Source organism: Drosophila serrata, unplaced genomic scaffold (genome assembly GCF_035046125.1).
Source record: "Drosophila serrata isolate PLE 108 unplaced genomic scaffold, ASM3504612v1 contig_334, whole genome shotgun sequence".
Classification (NCBI taxonomy): Eukaryota; Metazoa; Arthropoda; class Insecta; order Diptera; family Drosophilidae; genus Drosophila; species Drosophila serrata.
In genome coordinates, this window is record NW_028257232.1 from 1,314,665 (window position 1) to 1,325,901 (window position 11,237).

The window sequence follows — 11,237 nt, forward strand, 5'->3', positions numbered from 1 at the left end:
AGGGAAAAGTAAAGAGAGCAGGAGTTACGCATCAGAAGTCGCGTGACGTCAGCTGGAAGTTTCTCAAACAGTTGGAGAAAAAAAGTTAAAACTTCAATGAAGCTTTACAATATAAGTAAATCAAATGATTATAAGAATTAGTAATTATTAGTTATAATAATAATATACTTTATGTAGGAATAAATAAATTACAATTGCTTTAATTCAACATTTTTTTACAAGATTTTTTTTTGACTATTTTCTAAACTTGTTGGGAATTTTAGTATTAATTATAATTAAGATTATATTTTCTAAAGGACAAAATCTTAATTTGACATTTAATAAGGACGTAACATAATAAGGTATGGGAAAATCTTCACAGAGGTGTAAATCTTTTAATTTACTCCAGGCTAGCCTTGATTTCCCCGTCAAGGCTTTCTTTCCATAATAATTATGGACCATAGAATGCAATCAAAATTTTTAATGAACCCACAAAAGCTCGAGAAAAAGCAAGACAAAATTGAGAAAGAGTTGAGCGAGCCAGTGGAAACTTTCAAACATAGACTTTACCTGAATTAAATTAAATTAAAGGAACCAAAATGGTTCGAAGAAGACTTCTGAGTAGTTCGGCCAAGCAGGCTTCGATGAGCGCCTACCAGAATTTCTGGCAGCAGCAGCAGCAGCGGCCTCAAGGTCACCTGGTTGCCTCCATGCCCCAGTACTGGCACTCGATGTGCCACAAGCTGGGCGGAGCAGCGCCATTGAGTCCATCGCGTCGTCAACTGGTGAAGCAGCCCAGGGAAACCCAGCAGCAGCAGCACTTGCCACTTCAGAGGGAGTACCAGACCATGTGGGGCAGATGCTGTGGCAATCAGGGAACTCTGCTCAAGCCGGGTGCTCTTATGCCCGGATTTCCGCATCTTGGCTACCGCCAAGTACCCACCAGACCTGTGGCTACCCTGCAACCCCAAAGATCCTTTCAGTATCAGCAGGGAAACCTTCTCAGTTATCCTGCGCCCGTTCCAATGCATCAAATGTCCTGGCATCAGCAGCCCCATCGGCCCGTTCCTGTGGGTATTTTGAAGAAAACGTCGCAACTGGAGAGTGCTGGAGTTCACAATGCCAAAAGAGTGACCATCAAGGCACCAGTTCAGTTTCAGGCGCCCTTGGTGGAGCCGGTAAAGCCCATGCCCGAGGCTCCACGCAGGCCAAGCAAGAGGATGCGACAGCACTTGCTGAGGAGGGAGCAGCAGAGGATGCTGCAGCATCAGATTCTGTACCAAAAGCATCTCCAGAAGCAGCAGCAGGAGCAGAAGGAGCTCCACAAGCAGCAGAAGCTACGAAGGAGGCTCCAGAGAAGGCAGGAGCACCAAAAGGCGGCGCTTCAGAAGCAGCAGCATCGCCTGGAGCTGGAAAAGGTGCAACAGCAACTGCAGCAACATCGCCAGAAGCAGCAGCAGCAGCAGCAGAAGTTTCTGGAGCAAAGTAATTACTTTAATTTCGGGAAGTTCGCCAGCAGCTTCATAGAAAATCCAGACTCGGATATTTGTGTGCCCCAAATCCCGAATAGAAATCAAAACTTTTCCTATCAGGAAACCAAGAAGAGTCCTGACACAACCAAGCCGCAAGAAAAGCCTGGAGTTCCCAGGAAGAGAGTAAAGTATAGCAGAGACGAGATACGCTCCAAGGATCCTCTGGATTTGGAAAACGAAAGCAGCACCATAACCCTGACCACAGAACAAAGTCAAGCCGATTGGGAGCCCGCAAAGACTCCACATCGAAGCAGAACTTCTCTGGTGGACAAGGCCACCAATACCCAGATTAATCCTTTGGGTGAACTCCTCAAACAGGTGCCTCTGAAAGCCACCTTGGATACAGCGGGTAAGGGATCCAGGAAGCTCAATATCAACGAACTTTTGAGGAGTGAACAGGTCAAGGGATTGAATGCGGATCCCATGTGTCAGTCGCTGATGCAACTGGTGACACTTATGTGTGAATCCAAGGAGAAACCAGCTGACGCACAGGGGACGCAGAGTCGGCTGAGGGCAGGATCCGGCGGGGATGATGGTGGTCTCCGGAAACGGTACTCTGTGTATCTGATGGTGGCCTCAGATGAGGACGAGGACGAAGGTGAACTGCTGACCAAGTCTGAGATGAACAGAAGAAACCCCACAGGGGATGAAAGGATTCGGCGGGAAGAAGAGGAGTTCTCGCAACGCTGCGCCAATGCCTATCAGGAGGAGTATCCCAGGTAAGTCCTTGAAAAAAGCACAGTATAGCCTAAACTGACGAAGACCTGGTTTAATCCCAGATTTGGTCGTCGGAAAAGGATGCGAAAGCGTTTGAGCAGCCGCCTGGATGACCTGGAATGTCACTCTTCTGGTCCACTGCCATTTCTGCCCATGAGAAGGCCCCTGCACTGGCCCAAGCCGGATTACTCGAAGCTAAGCCAAGGACGATCGAATCTTAGCCGCACTCCTTCAAGGATTCGATCCCGCACCTCATCCAAACAGATTATCCAAATGCGTAGTCCAAGATCCGTGTGCTCAGTTCTAGATCCGAAAAGCAGCTGGAAGCTGTGGGAGGATCTGCCCATGACCGCCAAGACCCTGAACAAGGCCTACAGTCGCCTCTGGAGTGTATCGGGGGGTCAGAGCTGTACTAAATTTTAGCCAGAACTAATTCATTTTGTTTGTAATTAATAATTGACCTTGGACCATGGGTGAAGCCTGAAGTAAAGCTATATTCCAGCAAAAGTTGGTGGAATAAAGCTAGACCCAAGACTTTCCCTTTGGCGAGAGGATTTTCCATTGAAATAAAATACAGCTATGACTGCTACTTTCATGCCTGATCCTTTGCTCTTTGAGTTATCAGTCAACACCATTTGTTTGGTGTTTAGGCTTTTTTTTCCTGTAAAAAAACTACACACCTTTCTCGTTCAGAAGTTTGTCCAAATCTGTAATGTAACCACTTTATGTTGTCCGGAATTACTTAAGAACCCAAATCCTTTCCATTATTTCCATGGCTGACATAGTCAATCCCTTGTCTCTGACTATCGAGCATGGTGGCAACGAGAGCAGCACGTCCACGGAAGCCATGGAACCCAAGGGAGAAGAGGAGAGTCCCGAGGAGCATCCAGAGGAGAGCCCAGTGAAGAATCCAGAGGAGAGCCCAATCCCAGAGAGCCTGAGAATGTGTGGCGGTGATTGTGATTGCCATTTGCAGCAACCAAACTGTCTTCCCGTTCTCGGGTGTGATTACACTCCGCAGAGTGATTGCCAGCCCACCTATCAGGTTGAAAACTGCTGTACTTGCCAGGATAATCAATGGCAGAATTCGGGATGGCAGAATCAGGAATTCCAGGATTGTAGCCCAATGATAATGCCGATTTCCCACCAATGCCAATGCCAGACATGTGTCCAGCCAGTCATGGATTATGGATGCTGTACACCCTCGACCCACTACATGGAGTACAGGGGATTCCAGCACAGTCCCAAGCCGAATCCGGTGTATGTGACAACGGATTGCAGTTTATATTCCCAGGGATCTCGGCGGGGACTCTTATCCAGGGGCAGTTGCACATCCATGACACCGGCTGCCACGACCTGCTCGCCCAAGCGATCGAATTCCAGAGGATTTGCTGGTATAAAGGGGTCCTTTGAGAGGATGCGTCGTCGGAAGCAGAAGCAATCGCAATGCTGTTGTGAAGCCAGGATGGAATCGGTTGAGAGGTGTTGTCCCCACAGCCGCAGAATAAATCCCCCTGACAAGTGTTATTACCTAAGGAAACCCACAACGGCGGCTCGGTCCTGCGAGGTTCGTCAGCATGCTCTCTCCCACGTCCATGGAAATTGTCATTCGGCTCCCAAGCGGCCGTGTCCTCCTCCGCCTCCCTGCGGGAGATCCAGGTCCAGAAACCGATCTAGAAGCTGCTCGCGGAGAGGAAAGTCTAGGGCAAGCAGTGTCTGCAGTACGCCCAGCGATTATATGGAGAAGAATCGGCAAGGGGCTTCGTGCCTCAAGAGCCCCATAGTGCGGACCACCTCCTGCTACAGTGGGCATTGCTGCGGAAACTATAACTGCAGCCGGCCGAGTTCGCGATCTCCAAGCTGCCAGAGGCCCCAACGGTGTTGTCGCAAGCAGCCTTCCTGCCCCATGGAGGAGCCCATGGTATGCTTCCGAACCAGCTCACGGTCGCCGAGCTGCCAGAGGCACCAGTCGGGAAGCACCAAGCGGAGTTGTCGCAAGCCACCGCCCTGCTCCAACGAAACCCTGATGGAGATGCCCGTGAAGAGCTATCGTTTCAGTTGTCCTGAAAACCGGACCATGACGCTGTGTCCCCATTGCCAGAAGACGATGAGGCAGAGGTGTTTGTCGCCGAACAAGAGATGTGCCTCTGGAGCGTCTCAAAGATGCTGTTGCAAGTGCAGACCAAGGACCAAGATGCCAGAGGTTTCAGTAAGATGGCGTACTAATCCTTAACATCTGAGACTATTCATTTTCTTTCTGTGTTTCCAGAGCAATCGGTGCATCTACAGGACCCTCAGCCGGAACTTGACGCGTCCCAAGTCGTCAGCTTTCAAAACCAAGTACGAGCTGATCCTGTGCTGCAAGGATCGGCGTTGCCAGGGCGGAGCTAACGATCACCACCATCATCACCACTATAAGACGGGTACCATAGCTGCAAACTTAAAGAGGACGCAGAAATACGCAGAGGGTCTCTCTGTGTCGCCTACCAGGACATCCTCGCAGAGATCGAGTAAGTTTCCCCTCACCTTTCCATTTTCTCGTTCAAATTTTAGTTTCTTCTTATTTGCAGACTACTCCAATGGACATGGTTCCGTACGATATTCCACTCCGAGACCATCATTGGCTGTGCCAGCACCCGCTAACGCCTACCAAAGTCGAGCCAGGACACATTCCGATCACCACACAAGTCGAGCAGCTGCTCCGCCGCCTGCCCAGAGACGGAGTCAACCTGAGCACATGGTTTCGATGCCGGGAAGAGATCCTCGTTTGTCTTCAATGTCGGGAAGAGTTCCTCTCTCGGCTTCAACGTCAGGAAGAGATCCTACCATAGCTTCAACGTCGAAAAGAGATCCTCGCATAACTTCGATGCCGGGCAGAGATCCTCGTCTGGGTTTAATGGCGGGAAGGGATAATGCTCCAACGTCGGGAAGAGATTCTTCCACAGCTCCGAGGACACCTGCGAATTTACCACAAATGCAACAGCAAATGCCACAGCAAATGCCACAGCAAATGCCACAGCAAATGCCACAGCAAATGCAACAGCAAATACCACAGCAAATGCCACAGCAAATGACGCAACAAATGACGCAACAAATGGCACCACAAATGGCGCCTCAGTTAGAACCTCAATTTGCTGTCCCGGCAGCACCCCAGCAGCAACATAGGAGCATGCCGGTGGGAGGTGAAGTCCCCAGTCCTTCAAAGCATCGCCATCGGTCCCACAGAGAGCGATCCCACCGCAAGGAAAGGGAACAGGAACAACAGCAGCCGCAGCAGGAACATTTCCATCAGGTGGAACCTCATCAGCCATCCCAACCAGAACCCAGATTCCCAAAACTAGCCCCTGGTCACATTGCTAATCCTACGCCGCCAGCAGATCACCAAGGACAGAGGGCAGCCAATTATCTGGGCACGGAGATAAATCCCTATTACCGAGGGGCCTTTCTCAATACACGTTCCTCGGCGGAGCCTCGCACTCACCCCGCGGTTCCCGTTCAACCGAGGCCGCAGGAGTTCATGGAACCCAGAAGGGAGAGACTCTCTGCGATGATGCTGATGCCACCAAAGTGGACGGGATTGGGTCAACTGCAGTCCTGGGTCTTTGGTGAGCCCTACGTGCCCACCACCTCGCGCAGCAGTCCGTGGAGCTGGCGCCAGCTCTTCGGGCGGTCCAAGAAGCGGAATCAGGCCAGGTCTCGGGATGCCAACCAATAGGCCTCGAGGCACGTGTCGGAGCTTGGAATTGGCATATTTTATTTTATGAATCTCTTTTCGGTAACATCAAAATTATGGACCACAGGACGAGCTCTGAGGCGTTTAACCAGACCTACTCCTCTCACGAATCATGCGTCTCCGATGTCTCCCACCAGACAGCTCACGATCCCCGCCTGCGAACCAGCGATCCGTGTCCTGGCAGTCAGCCGGCTAATCCCGAGAGGATTTATGTGCTGAGGAACTGCGATAGGTGTCCGGATTACACGATCTCACCCTGCCAGGAGAACATGCAGTGTCCCATGTGTTCCTCCAACTGCTCAAGAGGGTCTCCCAGTCGTTCCACTAACTGCTCCCAGGAGATTCTTTGTGGCGAACAAGTGAAGCCAAGGAAGTCGCCCAAGCCACCTAAGGCTGCACCAGACCAGAAGAAGCATCACACCAAGCGTCGCTCCGGCGGAACCAATGCGATTTGTCCACTCTGTGGTCAGGTGGAGATCATTCAGCCTGGCCAGAACATGTGTCCCCTCTGCAATGAGAGGATCCACACGGCGGTCAACAACTATCTCCAGTGTCAGTGTGAGGGGAAGGAACAGCCAGGAACTTCTACCCCGAACCAGAATGGACAATGGCAACAGGCCGATGCGAATCCGAACCTCAATGTCATTGTCCTGCAGGACTGTCAGAATAAGCAGGAAATGTTTGATCAACTATCCATGGCCATGAATCGCAATGCAGGTCAAGTGGAGAATCCACAGCCAACTTGTTACCAAAACAGCCAAAACACCCAAAACAGCGGCTACTATCAGCAAAATGCAAGCAAGTGCCAGAATAATACGAATAACTACCAGAATAATCCCATTTCCGGCCACACTAACTACGAGTACATGGACTATAATAGAGGATATGAGCACTCGAATGATTGCCGCTACAATATGGGTCCTGGTCAGGGTCACTCTTCGTGTCCACGTCCCCATCCTTGTTGCTGCTCAGAACGTAAGTTTCAAAAGGGAAAAGGATGCACTTAACTACAAAATACTCTTCCCTTTCAGACTATGATGACTATAGATACTCGTGTCGTACGCCTTGCACCAGCTTCGACTGCAGCATGAGGGAAGCTCCGTACTTGAGGGAAGAGGAACCGTATGATGATGACTTCCCGGATGAGGATATGGATCATGGACAGAGCTGCGACTGCGCCTGCACCTGCAACTGCGAGTTCTGTCGCAAGGGATTCGAGACCAAGGAACAGCTTGCCATGCTGATAGCTCAGGCTCTTGAGATTTTCATTCAAGGACATCAGGCAAAGAAGAATAAGCCCAAGAAGAAGAAGAAGAAGAAAGCCCAAAACGAAAAGCGAAGGACGGCAGGATCGACTGATGTCAAGCCAGAGGACCTTCCGCCCAGGGAGTTCAAGCAACCCAGACCCAGGATAAGGGTTCCAGGGAAATCTCTCGATCGTTCTTACTACCCCAGGAAATGCACTCCTCCTCAGATGCATGTTCTCTCCCAAACCCTGGAATCATTTCAATCCCCTGCTGAAAAGCAGAATGCTCCCAAACCGGCTAACAAGATGACCAACTCCAATGTGAATGACAAGAAGAACAGCCAGGTAAATCTCAATCGTTTCTGCTGCAAGCAGCAGGCATCCAAGGACTCATCGTTGCCGAACGAGCCCTCAAATGCGGATAGTTCCCAGAGGAACTCCAATCCCCCGGTCTTCTTCCTTCCGGGAAGTGCCTCCTGGCCCCGTTCCTGCTCCAAGTGCGGCGGTGGCGACAGCCGCAGGCGCAGGAGAGCCCGTCGAAGGGGCAGACATCAAAACCGACATCATCATCACACAGAGTCCAATGAGGGCCAGCGGAATGGTGGTGTGGATCGCCGATACCAGGACATAGGATGCAATCGCTGTTCCGGTGCTAGTCCCTACAGATCATCCGGCGGCGGTAAGAACACCGCTGTCCTGTTGGGCCTCAGTCCCATTGCCCATTACAGGCCGGGAATGATGAAGTTTCCGGTGAACTATCTCCTCGCGGGCACCAATTACAGACGCAGTCTGGTGCGCACCGCCGCCGGTGTTACTCTCCACCAGAAACCCTACATGGACAAGGACGAGGTCAAGGATCTGCCCAGCTTTCCCCGTCACAAAGAGTCGAGCCATCTGGACTGCCGAATGCCGCCAGCCAAGAAATGGCTGTGAGCTCCTTGAAAGAGAGCGCGGAGGAGACCGGAAATTATGCATTGTCGGGGACCGAAGCTCTGCTTCGATCCGCGACTTAGTGCATAAGTCCGTCCAGCCGCGTGGTGGTCTATAGTTTTAGTTCTTCAAAATTTCCAAGTAATCCAAATTAATCAGTATTTATCCATCAAGCAATAAATCGGAGAACCCAAAAAGTGATTGAGTACTTTTTATTGACCCTACTAGAGGTATAATAAGGTAAATCACTTTCTAGTTGTAACTTATATCTTTGTATCCACAACTGAACTATATATCTCAGTGTTCCCTGCCTTCAAATCCTTGCATCTTAATCCATCTATTTATCTGCATTATCCTTCCAATGGCAAACAATCCAAACACAATTTTCCGACTAATTTCCTGACCGTCCGGCTTCCGCCTTCCGCTTTCCGACTTCCTATATCCGCCTACTGCTGGCACCGTTTCCGCTTCCGCTGTGGCCCAGATTAACCTCTTAGGGCGGTGCAAATCAAAAGGACGTGGACAGCCAAGAGCCGGAGACAAACAATTAACGCCACAGGCGTTTCCTCGCCATCGCCACCGGTCCATAACAAGTCACTAATCACTGGCAATATTTTGGGACCTGTGTACCTGTCCCTTTTGGACGTGAGCGGACAATGCGCCGCCAGAATTTAACAAAAATCCCCGAATGTCGGACGAGCCTAAAATCGAATTGAGCCAGCCGGCTGCAGGTCCTTGCGCTTCCTGCGCTGCATTTCACACTGCCTGGAAATGAGAAACTAATTTGGTTGCCCCCGCTGCGTTTGCCTTGCCACATGTCCTGCGGAGGGGATGACGGGATGATTGGTGCACTTGGAGAAACTACAAAGGAAATTAATTATTGGATATTTCTGAAACTATAAAATATTAACCATCATAATGTGCATAAAATACGTTTCAATATTATTAAAAGTTGGGTCAAATAAATAAAAAATATAAAGCAAAGAACTAGACTAAAAATCAGAAAGGAAGCGTAAATGAATCTCTATAAAAAATAGCAATTAATATTAAAGAAACACACTATACCGACATGTCTAGATCGCCTTGCTGGTGATGCTGATATTTCTTTTCAATTTAATAAGAATTTCTCTCAGTTTGGAAATTTTAATTGCAAACGCACAGCGTTCTACGCACTTTTTGTGCCGCTCAGCAGGACATCCTTTTCCTTGTTATTGTTGTTTGACAACATTTGTTTTTACAATTCCCAGCTCCTCGCTCCTTCTCGCTTCCTCATCTGCCTCGTCCTTTCCCCTGCTCCTGCTCCTGTTTGTGTACAGAGTACGCGCCTTCTCCTCGGGATTCCCCCATACCATTTCCCATTACTAATCCTGATCCCATTCCCGTTTCCGGGGCTCACAAGAAGCCTTCGACGTTGAAGCAACAGATGATTCGTGCTCCTGCTCCTGTGACAGGACCTAATCCCATGTGCTGTTGTTGTTTGGCGAACGGGATGCACACTTGGGCAGGAAATGCAATTGTCTAGGCTCAAATATTTGCCAAATTCGTCGAGCCATTCATTCAGAGTTTCCAGGCATCTGCGGGATGTCGATTGGCATCAATCCATTGTCCTTGCTTTGTGTTTGGTTGTCCGAAAGGTATTTGCCAAGTTACTTTTTAATTTTCTGCTTTACTTTTGGATTTAGACTGGGGAAATGGTTTTCCTTGGGAATTTTTCATATTTTTTAACAAACCAAGAAAAGAAACTAACTTGAGAGGCCGATGTTTAAATATGCTAGTATTTTGCTATTGAATTATAGGGTAGAATCAGAAATTAATCATAACTAAGTTTAAAAAATTCGAATTCTTTAAATCGATATTTGTATGTGACAATATTTTCAACAAATCAAAGTTTAAAAAACTCATAACTAAGCCAAAAATGCATTAATTTTAATTCGGAATGCTGTTCTGTGTTAGTTTTCATAGTGTTAACAAATCTGTATAGTCAGTTTTTAAAGTTTATAAATTTCAAATTTTGTCAAATTTTAAAAATTTGATTAAAGTAAAATTTGGTCGAAAAAAATTATAAAAATTTTGAAAAAAATAGATTACTTCCGGATATAGTTAGATCGATTCAACTTTCGATGCTGATCAAGAATATATATGATTTATAGGGTCGGAAGTGGCTCCTTCACTGCGTTTTAAGCTTCTGACTTAAATTATAATACCCTTGCAAGGGTATAAAAATACAAAAATAAATAATTATATAGAATTTAAAAGAAGCCTTAGATCTTAATATTTACAAAATGTAAATTAGTTAGGAATGATAACAATTTATAAATAATTCATTAGGGAAGATCTTATGATATTTATGATATGGCAACAGCCATTGTACTTTTTCATACTGATTTCTCTGTTAAATAGTTTTTTCCCTTGTATTATTTATTATTTATTAAATGGTTTACTTTATTTTGTATCTACCCCCTTGAGGTACTTCCCCTACCTGCACATAAATTCTACCTTCCTGCCTCCTATTCCCTCTCGATCCGCCCACAAAAAAAGTGATCTTGAAGCTGAAAGATCTCTGTAAGTGGTTTAACTGACAAAGAAGCATCGCTCCCATTAGGAATTTTCCCATATTTCCAAGACAATCTGTGTGTGCTGAGCTTTCCTCGGCTTGGCTGCTGCGGATTGTTCTTGGTCATGTCGTTGTGGGTTTAATTTGGTTTTACTGCCCGACCACCACCGGCGATGGGCATTTACGTGACACGTTTTGTAAGTAAGTAAGTAAGTACGTAAAGTTGCCATTGTGAGCGCCCGTTAATCAGATTCACGGAGCATTTCTTCACCGTCGTTCTCTCTTTATTTACGTTCATTGTTATCATTTGAAAATGCCTTAATCCGAATTTATGAAACGAAAGCGGAAGTCGACTGTATCTGTGGCTTGTTGCCCTATTGTCTCCGGTCTCCGGTCTCCAGAGGTATTCGGTGGTATTCAGTGTACGGTTTACAGTCTTTGGTATTCGAATCTCTCTCTCAGTTTACCAGCTCTTCCATGGCAAAGATCTTGTCTTGGAATCTGTGAGAGGCACTCTGGGAAAATATATAGGAAAAATTAATATAA

The 11,237-nt window shown here is 47.7% G+C and overlaps 1 protein-coding gene across 1 annotated transcript; it reads left to right on the forward strand.

Moving 5' to 3' along the window:
* Positions 1-430: 430 nt before the first annotated feature.
* On the forward strand, positions 431-8,323 carry LOC110178466 (uncharacterized). The gene is made up of 7 exons (XM_086837936.1): positions 431-2,230; positions 2,291-2,649; positions 3,014-4,437; positions 4,498-4,738; positions 4,799-5,866; positions 5,944-6,936; positions 6,993-8,323. Exons 1-7 carry the CDS (start codon positions 579-581, stop codon positions 8,138-8,140), a joined length of 6,885 nt encoding a protein of 2,294 aa, XP_086694062.1. The 5' UTR covers positions 431-578; the 3' UTR covers positions 8,141-8,323.
* The last annotated feature ends 2,914 nt before the right edge of the window (positions 8,324-11,237 follow it).